The sequence below is a fragment of the Hippocampus bargibanti genome, linkage group LG08, assembly GCF_051943395.1.
Source record: "Hippocampus bargibanti isolate YZ-2025 linkage group LG08, ASM5194339v1, whole genome shotgun sequence".
Lineage (NCBI taxonomy): Eukaryota > Metazoa > Chordata > Actinopteri > Syngnathiformes > Syngnathidae > Hippocampus > Hippocampus bargibanti.
In genome coordinates this window covers 25,253,777-25,270,662 of record NC_142741.1, presented here as the reverse complement: position 1 = coordinate 25,270,662, position 16,886 = coordinate 25,253,777, and the positions used below count along the sequence as shown (strand labels likewise).

Below are 16,886 nucleotides of genomic sequence, written 5' to 3'. Positions count from 1 at the left end.
GAAAGGGGGGACGGGCAGACCGTCCCTATTCAAGTCTGAATGTGATATTGAGAATAAGAAGTTATCATATTTAAAAGTTTCATGCTGTTATATGCTTAGTCAACATGTGTGACTCTGCAATCATTTTACCTAGTTCCTCATCACTTGTGTTCTGTTTAGCTGGGTTGATCGCTTTTTGCCTCAAGTGTACAGATGGCTTGCGCGGGTTGTTTGTGGAGCCTGATTGATGGGATATTTTAACCTTGCAGTCTACACTCTGCCTTTGAACTATCAAAGTCGAAACTCTCACTGTCGTCCGCTTGTCTCTTTAATGTTTAAACCACCCCCCCTTACTGCTGCATTCTTGACCCATCACGTGGCTTTAACCGAAGACTGGGGCGGGGAATAGAGGACAAAAACAGTCGGATGCCATTTTGTTGTTAGAAGAACGAGCTCGTTCGCGAATGACACATCACTCATTGAGGCAGCTCCGTGTACGAAAAAAGTTCGTATGCCAAGGTAAGGTTCGTATGCCAAGGTAAATTTTTCATAAATATAACGTTCGTAAACCGAAAATTTTGTAAGCCAAGGGGTTTGTAAACCGAGGTATCAATGTAGTCCCTTTTCGAAACATCAAATCCTCAACTTTCCCTGTCCTTCAAAATCTTATGCTTTAGAACATATGAAAATATGAACAAAAAAGTAGTTGTTTCTCCATTAAAATTGCTCCTTGAAAAAATATGTGCAGTTTTTGGGTGTCAAATAACAGAAATATCAACAAACTAAACTGTGAATGGTGAGTTTATCCATAACTCTGGTAACTTTGATCACATTTTCTTGAGAGCAGGGACCAATCATAGCAGAGTCCGGCACCACCACGTCTGGGCAGTAGGGCTATATATAGGGCCGAAACTACCATTAAGACTTTAGTTTGTTGACGAAGCTTCTTGGATAAGAAGCGAAACGTCCGACACCTTCAAAGAAGTACAGATGACGGCTGAAGAAACCTTTTCATCGATGGACCATTTCTGTACGATTGAGAGTTTACACAGACGTATTTTTTTTTAGTTAGGGCCAACTATATAAACCAATTTAAGGAGGAGATTTTTCGAATGATTTGCATTCCGTTTTGATACATTTTGTGGCTTTAATTAAACGGGATTTGAACGGGTTGAGCGATTATGATTTGCATGGAGATGTAGCCTTCGTCAACATCGTGAGGGGGAATTCACACAGGACATAAACGAAACACATCTTCCCTTACCTGGACGCTAAAAAGCTTCGCACTTTGAGGTCTCGGCCATTGTGGCGTTATTCCAACTTTGTTCCCAACTACACGCCAGCGTCTCAGAGATTTGACAGCGCTGCAAACCAGCAAGATTGTGGTCATATTATCCAGCAAAGTCGCTCACTATGCTCGACGACAGGTGTTTAAAATCGTTTCTTAGAAGAAAATAACGCTAACTACGTGCGAGTAACGTCTCGTGGTGATTTCAAACGTGAATGAATGAGTTGAAGATTGACATGTCGAAGTTCCCTGACAGTTCAGTGGGCCCCGAAGTGGTGGCAGCTGATTGGACCACACTAAGTAACTTGAAACGTCATTGATGTTATAGAGAATTTGATTGGTCTTCGTCATCCAGTACAGCGTTCAAATACTGTACAATCTGTCTGTACATCGGGGGTTCGAATTTCACAGGGTCTACAATTTTAGAATCTGAGGTTGAGTGTCTTTTAATTCGTTCGGTATTGCTTTCACATTATATAAATTCCATTTATAAAATTTAATTAAAGAAATATCAGAAAAAGAATCTATCTATCTATCTATCTATCTATCTATCTATCTATCTATCTATCTATCTATCTATCTATCTATCTATCTATCTATCTATCTATCTATATATATATTTTTTCTGATAGATTTAGACCTAGACATAGATATTGGAGATACTGTCTATATAGATCGATTGATCAATATTGTAGATATATAAGTAACGGAGTCGTGCACTAAGATTATTAAAACGCCGTTGCTTCACTTCCGTCATAATTTAATAATCTTAGTGCACAACTCCGTTACATATATACTGTAGATCGATCGATGGATCGATTGATAGCTCTATAGTACTTCTAGGTTGTACACATATCAATAAAAAGGCACCATGATTGAGACTATGATTGAACACTGTGAACTCAGGAAATGGCAGTGTCCATGTGGGAAAAGAGCTGTACATTTTATACTTCTTTTTGTCTAATTAGTTGAAATACCCCGATAGAAATTAGTTATTATGCATGGAAGAAAAATCCTTGATTAGTTTAAACTCTCAATATTGTCGCATTGCTTTGTTTGCTTTTGCTCAGCGTTTCCAGCTCAAAAACTCAAGGAATGAATTTTGCCTCGGGTTGTGTTTTGTACATTGGTGCTCTACTGACATCCAGTGGTAAAATGTAAAAATATTAATACATTTCTAAAAGAATGTCGTAATTGTATTAAAAGGTGTTGATTTTCCTAGTAATATGTTTGATGTTGCTTGTTTTATTCATGATTCGGGGTGTAAGATTATAGTACAGTATTTCCAGGAGATTAATTTTCAGGCACGCACTAAGTGGCCCCCTCAGATAACTAACAACAGTGAAACTTTATTTTTAATAGGAGAGTTTAATATAATAATAATAATAATAATAATAATAATAATAATAATAATAATAATAATTTCATTTATAAGCGCCTTTCAAAACTCTGAAGGACACTTTACAGTCACATAATTTTAAAAGATAGCCATATAATAATAATAATAACAACAACAACAACAATAACAATAATAATAATAATAATAATACATTTCATTTATAAGCGCCTTTCAAAACTCTGAAGGACACTTTAGTCACATAATTTTAAAAGATAGCCATATAATAATAATAATAATAATAATAATAATAATAATAATTTCATTTATTAGCGCCTTTCAAAACTCTGAATGACACTTTAGTCACATAATTTTAAAAGATAGCCATATAATAATAATAACAACAGCAATAACAATAATAATAATAATAATAATACATTTAACTTATAAGCGCCTTTCAAAGCTCTCAGGGACACTTTACAGCCACAGAGAAGCATAGGTACTATAAAAAAAATATATAATCACAACTAAGTTTGAATAAAAGATTTATTCTGGAATCTTGGTTCAACTATAGATTTTTTTTTAGATGGATATGACATAATGCAAGAAACACGCGTGGCAGGAAATTAAGTAGGTGGAAGATGAGAAGCAATCTACTATATTGGGCTGTACAGTATTAATGTTCAGACTGCGATTACGTGTTCAGAATTCCTTCACTGATTGGCTGGCTTGAAGCCTAATGAGCTCAAGTGTCTGTCCTCGACGAAGGGACCCCACATTGTCAACAATCTAAACAAAATATATTTTCTACGATACCTGTCAGCAATGGGCCTGAAAATAATCAATTCCGGAAATTCATGACACCCAAGATGTAACTTTCTAAGATCCGAATTGTCCCTTATTTATAGTCGGAGATGTCACAAAAGACAAAGTGTCCACACCAAACGTCACCAGCCTTGTTTTAGATCCAGCGTCATGTCCTGAGAACACGCAAGAGTCAAAAGAAGACCACTCTTGAAATGGATGGGCAAGAAGGACGACACCCTTTGGCTTATGTTCCAGTCTCCTCCTCTATCATATCGGTCATAAAAAGGCCCATAAGAAGCTTTTGTTTAGCCTGACCCCCGGACTAATTCCTGTCCCCTTTAGACTTCCCGTTCACTCTGAAATTAAATCCTGGTTTATCCATAAATTCGTCAAATTTAACAGCGAGAAAACTGAAATTGTCCTCGTTGGTACCAAATCCACCTTGAGCTAAGCTAACAGTTTCTCTCTCACTATTGACAATTCCACTGTTTCTTCCCCCCATCAGGTGAAAAGCCTAGGTGTCATCCTTGACAGCACACTAACTTTTCACTCTCATATAAATAACTCAACCCAATCTGCATACGTCCACCTACGCAATATCAATCGTCTTGGCCCGTCTCTCACTCCTCACACCACTGCTATCCTCGTTCATAGTCTTGTCACCTCCCGGATTGACTATTGCAATTCACTTCTCCTTGTTGACCCTCAGAAACCTCTCCACAAACTTCAACTCGTCCAGAATTCTTCAGCCCGGATCATTAGCAGAACCTCATCCTTTCACCACATCACCCCCGTCCTCCAAGAGTTCCACTGGCTCCCGGTCAAATATAGAATCAACTTTCAAATTCTATCTCCACAAACTTCAACTCGTCCAGAATTCTTCAGCCCGGATCATTAGCAGAACCTCATCCTTTCACCACATCACCCCCGTCCTCCAAGAGTTCCACTGGCTCCCGGTCAAATATAGAATCAACTTTCAAATTCTACTTTATACATTGAAAGCTATCCATAACTTTGCCGCCCATACCTATCTGACCTTCTTCAAATTACCATTCCCTCTCGTTCCCTCAGATCCTCTTCCTCCTTCCACATCTGTTTCTCCCTTCCATCAGGTCAAAAGCCTAGGTGTCATCCTTGACAGCACACTAAATTTCCACTCCCATATAAATAACTCAACCCAATCTGCGTACGTCCACCTCCGCAATATCAATCGTCTTGGCCCGTTTCTCACTCCTCACACCACTGCTATCCTCGTTCATAGTCTTGTCACCTCCCGGATTGACTATTGCAATTCACTTCTCTTTGGTGTCCCTCAGAAACTTCTCCACAAACTTCAACTCGTCCAGAATTCTTCAGCCCGGATCATAACAAGAACCTCATCCTTTCACCACATCACCTCCAAGAGCTCCACTGGCTCCTGGTCAAATATAGAATCAACTTTATACATTTAAAGCTATCCATAACCGTGCCTCCCCATACCTATCTGACCTTCTTCAAATTTCTATTCCCTCATATCCTCTTCCTTCCTGCACCTCTGTGTGACCCCCTGCCCGTCTCAGCATGATGGGGGACGGGGATTTCAGCTGCTCTGCCCCCAAACTCTGGAACTTGTATTCTATTTGTGATTGTATTTGATTTATTATAGTACCTATGCATGTCTGTGACTGTAAAGTGTCCTTGAGAGCTTTGAAAGGTGCTTAAAATGAAATGTATTATTATTATTATTATTGAGGGAGTGAGGTGGCTAAAGAGAGCCTGTGGGAAGAGTGAGTGCATCAGCCCCGTTAAGGAGATATGCTCCCTGCTCTTGGAAATCCCAAGAAACTTCACACCTCACTGAAGGGCCTATAAATAGGGCCCATCTGTCCCCCCAGGCTCAGTTACCGCTTCGTTCCTGTGCGGAATGGTCGGAGTGTGTTTGAAAAGCAACTATGAGTGATGAGTTGGGGGAAACCACAATGGTGCAATTTGGTTTTCCTACGGGCATCACGCGTCTAAACAGGATTGGGGTGTCAGTCTCAACTCAACTGCATGTATATTTAAAGGACAACCGACACCTCCGGACAAGTTGTGTCCATAATTTGTAAAATCACTTCTACTGAGCGTATTTTACAAAGATTCTGCGGCACATAGCTATATTGGATGTTTTAAGAGTCGCGCTGAATATTCAGGAAGTCTTGTTTTCAAGTTGATGACGATCCCCTACGTGACGTCACGGAAGGAACGCCCCTGACCGAGAAAGCGACACACAATGCATTTTGGGTACTGTTTTTCATCTGAAAACACCGCGTTGATAGCGAAATTAGAAGGAAAAATACATAAATAACGCGATGAATAACGCTGGCTAGCTAGCTAGCTATTTGCTGTCTATTAGCTATCTGACAAATTATCTGGTTATCTAGAAAGCTATCGATTCGCTATCTGTCTAGCTAGCTATCTAAATAGCTAGCTATTAACTAGCTATTAGCTAGCTACCTTGCGGGTTGAGTGAACCCTGGCGCGTGTGGCTGCCGCTGCTCATCCACAGAAAAACTTATCCTGTGGCTGTAAAGTGACCTTGAGAGTTTTCAAATGCGCTTAGAAATGGATAAACACATTCCTGTTTTACAAAAAAATCAGGAAAAGCCTACTAGACAAAAAAATCAGGAAAAGCCTACTAGAGCACCTGGAACCCACAGAAGACACACAATGCATTTTGAGTACTTTGTTTGGTCTGAAAACTTCGCATTGATCCGTGTTTATGGCGAAATTAGAAGGAAAACACATAAATAGCGCAATGGTGAATCGTTGTTGTGTTGCACCAAGACTACTACAGTAAAGTCTCGTTATATCGATATTCAAGGGAGTCCGAAAAAATATCGATATAACCGGGACTATCGATATATCCGACCCTGTTTGCATGTCATTTTCTCCGTGCGTGCATAGAAATAGTATCGATATAACCGGGACTATCGATATATCCGATATCGATATAACGAGACTTTACTGTATTTGATACTAGTTGACACAAATTCCCAGCAGAGAAATCAGCCCATTTCCAACGCAGCTTGGGCGCCATCTTCTGCATTTTCTGACATCACGAACAAGGGGGCGGGGCCTTCTGAAACTGCCCACTTCCGGGTTCAATTTGAAGTAGTCTTTGGACATTTTAACTCATTTTTATTGGTGTTTAGCATTTGAGTAAAAATATCAGCCTGCGTGTTTTGGATATTTTAGATGCTATAAAACGTTTTTCTGTTGTCAGTCAGGAAACGGAAAAAAACGGTGTCTGTTGTCTTTTAAAATTCAATTGAGTTGTACAGAGGAGAGGGCAATTTATTTCATTTCATGTATCTAATTTGTCAACACTTCACTTCCGTTCAGAAAGTGAAGCATCTGCCATCTTTGAAGTCTCACGCCACATCTCGTTCATGCAAGGATTTTCCAGCGGCTCAAGTTCTTCACATTTCATTAAGCACCAGGACTCCACGCTTGGCAAAGAACCACATCTCCTAATCGCTGTCATTTTCAGTTTGCCCTTCACAGTATCGACACAGTCGATGATTTCATGCTCGCCGGTTTTTAGTGCGACTACTGAAACAGTTAAAGAGTTCACATCAGGATGCCGCGGAGCGATTTTGGCGGTATGAGATTAAGGGATCACTGACTACGTAGCCAAGCGTCTGCCTCGGTGCGTAATTCCTAGCGAGAGACGATTACAGTGCCTGTTAAACCTGCAAGGGCTTTATTGTCAAATATCTACTTGTTCATCTAGGATCAAAGTAAAGATGTGATGTTATAACACTCAATGTGATTTTTTTTTTGGAGGGGGTTGTTTCTCGATACAGTGATACCTTGGCTTACAAACTTAATTGGTTCCCAGACAGAGTGTGTAAGGCGAAAAAGTGTGTATCCCAAAAATTAATTTCCCATAGGACACCATTAAAATGAGAATAATCCGTGCCCACGTCCCCATAAAACATAATTTTCTACTTTCTAATTTTCTAAGTTTTAAAGGACAACTGACGCCTCAGGACAAGTTGTGTCCATAATTTGTAAAATCACTTCAAATGAGTTCTACTGAGTGTATTTTACAAAAATACCACGGCGTATAGCTATATTTTACCTTTTAAGACTCATGCTGAATATTCATGAAGTCCTGTTTTCGAGTTGGTGACGATTCCTGACGTGACGTCACTGAAGGAACGCCCCTGACCGAGAAAGCGACACTCAATGCATTTTGGGTACTTTGTTTGGTGAATCGTTGTGTGTTGCACCAAGATACTAGCTGACACAAATTCCTAGCAGACTAATCAGCCCATTTCCAACACAGCTTGGGTGCCATCTTGTGCATTTTCTGGGACGCTAAATTGGAGTTCAGATGCCTCAAAATGAGATGGAAGGACTTCTTTAATCGATTGCAAACATGTATGCTTTCCTCTTCAGAACTATTTGAATCATAATCATAACTGGATGAGTAACAAGAAAGCATTTTCTCCGAATCTGAAGCCATTGTTTTGATTCTAGAGCAAAGCAAGACGTCCTGGCGTGACGTCACGAACGAGGGGTCGGCACCTTCGGGGTCATTTTAAAGTAGTTTTGGGACATTTTAACTCATTTTTATTGGTGTTTTGCATTTGACTAAAACTATCAGCCTGCATGTTTTTGGGTATTTTAGATGCTATAAAACGTTTTTCTGATGTCAGTTAGGAAAAAAAAAAAATCCTTAACGAATGGTTCTTCTTAGTAATACAAAAGCAAAAAACGAATTTAGAAACAATTTCACATGGTTACAGCGTGGTAGCGAGAAGGAAATGGATAGAAGGTGATGGAATACCGCTCATTGTGCAGAATCTTTGATCTGTTTTCATAGCTCTTGTCCTCATTGCGGGTCATGTGTGAAATGGATCCCATCGCAGCTGACTGGTCAAGAGCTGAATACAAAATAAATGCATTATTATGGTGCAACTGGTGGAATGAATGTTATACCTCTAGTGACATTTTCATGGATATCATTTTATCAGTGCATAGTAGGAGCGAATAGAGCTGCAGATAGTAATAATAAGAATAATCCATTTAATTTCAAAGCGCCTTTTAAAACTCTCAAGGTCACTTTACAGTCACAGGATCGTTTTTTTTTTTTTCTGTAGGTGAGCAGCGGCAGCCACACACGCCGGCGTTCACTCAACCCGGAATAACTCAAATAGATAGAAAGCTAGCCAGCTGGCTAACAGATAACCAGCCAGAAAGCTAGCTTGGTAGATAGCTAATATATAGCTAGCTAGCTAATAGAGAGACAGCCAGATAGCCAGCTAGCTAGATAGATAGCTAATAGACAGCCGCTGCCAGTCGTTTTGGTTTGTCAACCAGGTAGTCATCTGCTCAGTAACAAACAAGACAAGTAAAAACTCATATCGAATGATTTGGGTGTTTGTTAACAGTTAGTCCTTGGCAGAGATCTGCATTATCATCTAATGACATTTATAGTAATTAAAGCGACAGCGCCACCATTTTAATAGTCTCTCGTGATCCTGCACATGACTTGATGTGTTAATCAAGCCCTTAATTCCAAGGATAATAAACATTTTCAATGGAAAATTAAAATCACGTTTTTTTTTTTTGTTGTCAGGCGCATGTTGGGTAAGCCTCCTTAAGCGCGCTAGCTATCCCGTCGGGATTCTATCGTGGAGCTCAGAATGGACCGGAGCACAGGTGCAAGGACTGAAGGGGTTGCGGGGAGGTTGGGGGTGGAGGGGGGGTTCTATAGGAAGGGTAATGGAGGTGAAGGGACGGCGAATCTGAGAAGGTGGAGCAAGGGTGTCAGCGGGTGAGCCTTGATGACAGCTGAGCGACTCAGGCTTTCTCTGGATTGCCCTCGTGGAGATGGGGTCACTCAAAATAAGTGTGAGAGAGAGAGGGGCCATGTTTAGAGAGGGGCCACACACACACACACACACACACAGACCTCCCTCCAAAAACACAATCCAATCCACGCACAAGGTTAGCCTTGCGCGAGTCAGGAGGAAAAATAGCTTGATATATAAAGAGCCAAAGGGTTGCGTGCGTGCTCCGAGTCTCCTCCACATTTGTTATTGCACACCTTGTGCTGTCACCCTTTTTGTTTGTCTTTGAAAGGAAGCGCACGGTACTTTGACTTCAAGCTAAAATGGCACCTAAGAAGGACCTTAAGGCTCCCATCAAGAAGGCCGAACCGGCAGCGGCACCCGCACCCGCACCCGCGCCCGCACCTGCTCCCAAAGCCCGTGCCGTGGACCTGTCTGCCGTAAAGGTAGAAACCCCAAAAAAATATGGATTCGTTCATTTTTGGACATTAATATTTTCACCCAAATTGTTAGACGAGAGTCAATGATGGATACATCATTGAGCGACTGTATTTCCATTCGCAGTTTATCAACGGAAAAAGGAACTACAGGCGCTCCCCTACTTACAAACATTCGAGTTACGAACAACAGTACATACGAATATTTTTTTTAGTCTTAAACATAGATACCAAACAAAATATAGCACTGAATCAACTTACGAACAAATTCAATTTACGACCCTTCGGAACGTATCTCGTTCAAAAGTTGGCGAGCGTCTGGACTGTACTGTTACAACAACAATACATACGAATATTTTTGTAGTAACATATGTAGTCTTCTCTCCGGTTGTACATGTGATACAGATTAGAGAATAAGAAGTTAGCATATTTAAAAGTTTCACGCTGTTGTATGCTTAGTCAACACTTGTGACTCAATACACAAGTGTAGCGCGGGCAACCTGCAGTGAATCTGAGGTCAACGGAAACAGCAATTTAAACGGTCAGCTTCACATGAGTCATTTACGAGTTGAGGAAGTCCATATCACACATGTACATGTCTTTAAAGAGCATATATGTTGAATGTTTATTTTTCAGTACAAACAAATACAGGTTACTTATACAAGCCTTAAACATACTTATATAAGCCTTAAACATACATTCCATACAAAATATCGTACTGAATCAACTTACGAACAAATTCAACTTACGACCGTTCGGAACGTATCTCGCTTATAAGTTGCGGAGCATCTGTACTGTACTGTTAGAACAACAGTACATACGAATATTTTTGTAGTAACATATGTAGTCTTCGCTCCAGTTGTACATGTACATATCTTTATAGAGCATATATTTTATTAAATGTTAATTTTTCAGTACAAACAATACAAGTTACTTATACAAACCTTAAACATACTTATATAAACCTTAAACATATTTATATAAGCCTCAAACATAGATTGCATTCAAAATATCAATCAATTTACGAATGAATTCAACTTATGACCGTTCGGAACGTATCTCGTTCATTAGTTGCGGAGCGTCTGTACTGTACTGTTAGAACTGGATGTACGACTTATTTTGAAAGTATATTAGGGGTTTGTTATCAACAACTGTGGTACTCTAGAAGTGGAAATACATAAATAACATTTTGTAACCGTACTGAAGACTTGTATATGTAGTGTTTCATAACCATGTGACACCGAGTCCCACTTAAGTGTGAACATGAGTGTAAATATTCATCTGTTTTTATATGTGACCTACGTTTGACTGGCAATCAATCCATTCCGGCTTTCGCTCCCAGTTAGCTAGCTTAGCCTCCACCATCTTTGTGATACTGGACATCCAGTTTCATCCAGAATGATCCTGCTTATCCTGAGCAATCCAAAGCAGATCAATCACACGTGGAATGATGGATGAGTTTCCTGTAAACCAAGTCAAGTTTTTTAATCACGTCACATGAGAATTCTCGGCTAGCTAGCTAATGGCATACATCTTTGACCCCGCCCACTGTCCCTCAAGTGGTGTGATGCCATTTAGTTTGAGACACCAAATGAAGGCATCTTAATGTAGCTAAAGATGGACTACCCGCATATCGCTTGCCAGTGCGCGGCGCTAAATATGGATATGGAAATTTGGATTTGATGGATATGTAAATCCAGATAAGGAAAGAAGACCATGTTGAAGGCCGTTTTGGGTTTGTGATGACAATCTTGTTAAAATGTTTAATGTTTGGTACTGAATACAAACTCACATTGTTGTTTTCTACTTACCTGCAGATTGAATTCACTCCAGACCAAATGGAAGGTATGAAGGTTTTTTTTTCAACTCTGTGGAAACTGCCATGATAGTTTTGTAAACAAAAACGCACAAAATTAGGGGATTATTTCACCAGAAACCATTAAGTTACTGGAAAGGACAACCGACACCACTTTTTTGTTTCCTTACTGACATCAGAAAAACGTTTTATAGCATCTAAAATACCCAAAAATGATATTTTAGTCAAATGAGAAACACCAATAAAAATGAGTTAAAGTGTCCAAAAACTACTTCAAATTGAAACCGGAAGTGGGCAGTTTCAGAAGGTCCCACCCCCTTGTTCGTGATGTCACGCCAGGACGTCTTGCCTTGCTCGAGAATCAAAACAATGGCTTCAGATTCGGAGAAGATGCTTTCTTGTTACTCATCCAGTTATGAATATGATTCAAATAGTTCTGAAGAGGAAAGCATACATGTTTGCAATCGCTTAAAGAAGTCCTGTATCATTTTGAGGCATCTGGACTCAGATATAGCGTCCCAGAAAATGCACAAGATGTCGTCCAAGCTCCGTTGGAAAACTGGCTGATTTGTCTGCTGGGAATTTGTGTCAACTAGTATCAAATAGTAGTCTTGGTGCAACACACAACAATTCACCATCGCGTTATTTGTGTTTTCCTTCTAATTTCGGCAACAACACGGATCAACATGACGTTTTGCAGACCAAACAAAGTACCCAAAATGCATTGTGTGTCGCTTTCTCGGTCAGGAGCGTTCCTTCCGTGACGTCACGTCAGGAATCGTCACCAACTCGAAAACAAGACTTCCTAAATATTCAGAGCGAGTCTTAAAACGTAAAATATAGCTATATGCGGTGGAATCTTTGTAAAACACGCTCAGTAGAAGTCATTTGAAGTGATTTTACAAATTACGGACACAACTTGCCCGGAGGTGTCGGTTGTCCTTTAAAAGCAAAGACTTCAATTCTCATGACAGATGGTCACACCTGTCATTTGTTTTGGCATTCCACACACCTTGTGAAATCAGATTCTGTTGTGCTTACACATGTTAAACGTTTGCACAAAGAAAGCACAAGTTCTGCCATGGTTTCGTTCCAAAAATGCATCGCTCATAGATTTAAACAGGGACACTGTCTTAATAGCTGCATGTCACGACGGAGTCAGCACATACACATGCAGGCCTTGCCTTTAAAAGGAGGGGGCTCATATTCTCAGCTATCAATTCCAAGGTGGTCTTTTAAAAGAGCCCATAGCCTTGGCTAGAGGGAGAGAGACAGCTGACATAGAAATTGTCCGAAGGGTGACGGAGCTCTGCTCAAGTGTTTTCATACAGCCAATAATATCACAATCTATACAGTGATAGTTTGGCTCACAAACTTAATTGGTTCCCAGACAGAGTGCATAAGGCGAAAAGTGTGTAGCCCAAAAATTAATTTCCCATAGGAAACCATTCACATGAGAATAATCTGTTCCCAGGTCCCCATAAAACATAATTTTCTAAGCCTTAAAACTACACAAAATATAAATTATTTTATGTATAATAAATTTGCTATGGTATTATAATTAAAGAAATAAACTGTACTATATAATAAAGTTTTTATTGACCTTTGTGATGGTCGTTGATGGCTTGATGGAATGGAGTGGCCACTTTCATCAGCATTAAACACTTGATGAGGAACGTAAACTTCTTCTTTCACCATCTTGACGAATGATACCTTGTAGGTGATTTCTCTGCCATCATTTTACCTTGTTCCTCATCAATTGTGTTCTCTTTAGCTGGGTTGATCGCTTTTTGCGTGTACAGATGGCTTGTGTGGGTTATTTGTGGAGCCTGATTCATGGGATATTTTAACCTTGCAGTCTACACTCTGCCTTTGAATTATCAAAGTTGAAACAAGTCCAAATTTCACTCTTTTCTATCCATTTTGTCACTATCTCTGTGTCGTCCGCCTGTCTCTTTAATGTTTAAACCCCCTCCCCTCACTGCTGCGTTCTTGACCAATCATGTGGCTTTAAACGACGACTAAACAAGCCGGCTGCCATTTTCTTTTACAAGAACGGCGGGCTCGTTCGCGAACGACACATCACTCATTGTGGCAGCTCCGTGTGTATCCCGAAAAATAGTTTGTATGCCAAGGTAAAATTTTCATAAATTTAACGTTTGTAAACCGAAAAGTTCGTAAGCCAAGGGGTTTTATTATACAGTACAGTTTATTTCTTTGATTATCATACCATAGCACATTTATTATATATAAAATAAGATATATTTTGTGTAGTTTTAAGGTTTAGAAGATTAGAAAGTTTTATGGGGACCTGGGAACGGATTATTCTCATTTTAATGGTTTTCTATGTTGAAATTAATTTTTGGGATAGACACTTTTCGCCTTACACACTCCGTCTGGGAACCAATTAAGTTCGTGAGCCAAGGTATCACTGTACTTGATGAATTGGAAGGTAGAGTATTGACGCATGTGTTGATGACCCCCTTCCTTTCCCCAACAGACTACCGGGAGGCCTTTGGTCTGTTCGACAGGGTGGGTGACAACAAGGTGGCGTACAACCAGATCGCAGACATCATGCGTGCTTTGGGACAGAACCCCACCAACAAGGATGTGAACAAACTGCTGGGAAGCCCCTCCGCTGAAGGTAACGTTCTGATAGATTCCGCAAAGAGGGGTAATTAATCAATTTTTAATCGGTAAAAAAATGTTTTGGACGGTTTGTAATGTTTAGATAATGTGTAAAATGAAATGATTCTTCAATTCATGCTTGGTATGAAAGGATAACAAACACCATTTTTTTTTGTTTCCAACCCGACATCAGAAAAACGTTTTATAGCATCTAGCAGGGGTGTCAAAGTCATTTTTTGCCGCGGGCCACATTGTAGTTATGGTTTCCTCTCGAGGGCCGTTATGAATTTGGGGAAGCCATTAGAATGTTTAAATCCCTTCAAATATTACATATAGAGCACACAGCAAATTAATGAATAACTCGTTTTCAAATCTGAAGTCAAGAATAATGACTTTTATTGTGGTTGACATCCAAAAATGTGACATTTTGGCTCAGATTTTAGCAATCATCATGGAATTTAACAAGTTTGATTTGCTTTCGCGGGCTGAAAAAAAATGATGCGGCGGGCCGGATTTGGCCCGCGGGCCTTGACTTTGACACCTGTGATCTAGCACCTTCTGAAACTGGCCACTTCCTGGTTCACTTTCAAGTACTTTTTGGACACTATTTTTATTGGTGTTTTCCATTTGACTAAAAATATCAGCTTGCGTGTTTTGGGTATTTTAGATGCTATAAAACGCTTTTCTGATGACAGTTACGAAACAAAAAAAATGGTGTCGGTTGTCCTTTAAATATGATATTCTGTCTCTATCAATGTCTGAAATTTTTACTGAATAATTCACTTCCAGAGATGTCAATCAGGCACGCGCTGTCCACGCAATGACGGTTGTTTGACCTTTTTTGTCCTCAGAAATGGCCAACAAGAGAGTCACGTTTGAGGGATTCTTGCCCATGCTCCAGACCATCATCAACAGCCCAAACAAGGCCGGCTTTGAAGACTACGTTGAGGGTCTGCGCGTGTTCGACAAGGAGGGCAACGGCACCGTGATGGGCGCCGAGCTACGTATCGTCCTGTCAACACTGGGTCAGTGAGACTCCGCCCCTAAAAATCGATCGATCGACAGACAGTCGGGCCTTCCTGACTCGGGTTGAATTTTGTAGGAGAAAAGTTGAACGAGGCTGAAATCGACGCTCTCATGGCGGGTCAGGAGGACGAAAACGGCTGCATCAACTACGAGGGTGAGACGCGTGATCGTCATGAACAAAATTTCGACATTTCGAGCAACTTTCATCAGATGTTTTTAGCTAGCTAAGACTAGCGATTAATCGCACCAATAGCTAGCTTATAATCAACGGTAATAAATGAGAGGCCCAAATTTGAACTCATTCGCTGCCATTACCGAATTTATTCAGGAATTAAAAAGCATGACGTGGAACGCCATTTCCGAAAATGTGCCGATAAAGCGCTAGTCAGACCTCTGGCAACGTTTCGCCCTTCCATGAGGGGGCAGTATTTGCCTTGTGTCCATGTTAGCACTTTGTTGCAGCTTTAGCTGTTGTTAAAGCGCGATATAAATTAATATTGTATTTTGTACAGCCGCCCCAATTTCAAGCTCAGATAACTCCATATAACTTAGGAATTAACTCTTTTTTCTGATGAAAGAAGGGTCAAAGGAGTCTTACGCTGAATTCAATGTTTATGTAGCCATCTTGTGCATTTTCGGGCAGCTACATTAATGTCATTGACGGCTCGAATTGATATGGGAGGACTCCTTTAATCGATGTCAAACATGTATGCTTTCCTCTTCAGAACTATTTGAATCATATTCATAACTGGATGAGTAACAAGAAAGCATCTTCTCCGAATCTGAAGCCATTGTTTTGATTCTAGAGCAAGGCAAGACGTCCTGGCGTGACATCACGAATAAGGGGGCGGGACTTTCTGTAACTCGCCATTTCCGGGATCATTTTGAAGTAGTTTTGGGACACTTTAAGTCATTTTTATTGGCGTTTTGCATTTGACTAAAAATATCATCCTGCGTGTTTTGGGTATTTTTAGATGCTATAAAACGTTTTTCTGATGTCAGTTAGGAAGCAAAAAAAAATGGTGTCAGTAAAAGAAATAGAATTCTACAGTATTCTGACGTCGCCTATTGGTCAGTCAATGAACAGATTGAAATCCAATCCCGTATTTGACACTGAGCGATTTGAAAATCTTCTTTTGTGTCCTGCCCTGATCTTCACATGCAGCCTTTGTCAAGCACATCATGTCGGTGTAAAGGCGCCCACCACAGCGGCGGCGGCGGTGGTGAGCATCGAGTATGTGCAGACCCCATGGTGTCGAGACATTCACTCGCTGCTTCCTGCAATCAAAAAGGACTATGAGATTTTCATTTCTAAATCCTTCTATTGATTTGTTCCACTTGTATTGATTTGTTTATTATTATTTTTTTTTCTCATCTCCAACTGGTGCTCTTTAGGCTTTTTCGGTTCTGGACGTCTTCCTAAATTTCCATCTCCCCAAATCCCTTTGACTGATTAGGGGTACGCCAGTTTGCTCGGTAATTAGGGGAACGAGGACCCTCCCTCTTGTCACTCATTAACCGGCAGTCTGAGCGACTGCTTTGGCAAAGAACTGGCAACCGAGGTCGATCCCCTCTTCATCGAACCCTGACCCTGAGTCTTAACTTATTGTACTCTCATCTGCCATTTCGAAATAAAGTTTTCACAAGTTCTCTGACATTTTCTGCGCACAGTGATACCTCGGTTTACGAACTTGTCGGTTTACGAACGTTAAATTTATAAACATTTTACCTTGGCATACGAACTATT

The 16,886-nt window shown here is 40.3% G+C and overlaps 2 protein-coding genes across 2 annotated transcripts in view; one reads left to right on the top strand and one right to left on the bottom strand.

The window, feature by feature from the left end:
- The window catches only part of cps1 (carbamoyl-phosphate synthase 1, mitochondrial), a 36,188-nt gene extending 34,727 nt beyond the window's left edge, over positions 1 to 1,461 (bottom strand). Inside the window, exon 1 of the mRNA XM_089003428.1 lies at positions 1,244 to 1,461. Coding sequence (XP_088859554.1) covers positions 1,244 to 1,369 — 126 coding nt within the window. The 5' untranslated portion in view covers positions 1,370 to 1,461. The remainder of the gene's footprint in view (positions 1 to 1,243) is intronic.
- Positions 1,462 to 9,442: 7,981 nt separating this feature from the next.
- On the top strand, positions 9,443 to 16,796 carry myl1 (myosin, light chain 1, alkali; skeletal, fast). Its single transcript, XM_089003482.1, has 6 exons — positions 9,443 to 9,678; positions 11,487 to 11,514; positions 13,986 to 14,129; positions 14,965 to 15,138; positions 15,216 to 15,293; positions 16,305 to 16,796. The coding sequence occupies exons 1-6, from the start codon at positions 9,556 to 9,558 to the stop codon at positions 16,331 to 16,333; spliced, it is 576 nt and encodes a 191-aa protein (XP_088859608.1). The 5' UTR covers positions 9,443 to 9,555; the 3' UTR covers positions 16,334 to 16,796.
- The last annotated feature ends 90 nt before the right edge of the window (positions 16,797 to 16,886 follow it).

Excerpts from the sequence above, each read along its gene's own strand:
- myl1 (XM_089003482.1), top strand. The coding sequence starts at position 9,556 with ATGGCACCTAAGAAGGACCTTAAGGCTCCCATCAAGAAGGCCGAACCG. Across the intron at positions 11,515-13,985 it reads CACTCCAGACCAAATGGAAG|ACTACCGGGAGGCCTTTGGT; the intron begins GTATGAAGGTTT and ends TTTCCCCAACAG. Across the intron at positions 14,130-14,964 it reads GGGAAGCCCCTCCGCTGAAG|AAATGGCCAACAAGAGAGTC; the intron begins GTAACGTTCTGA and ends TTTTGTCCTCAG.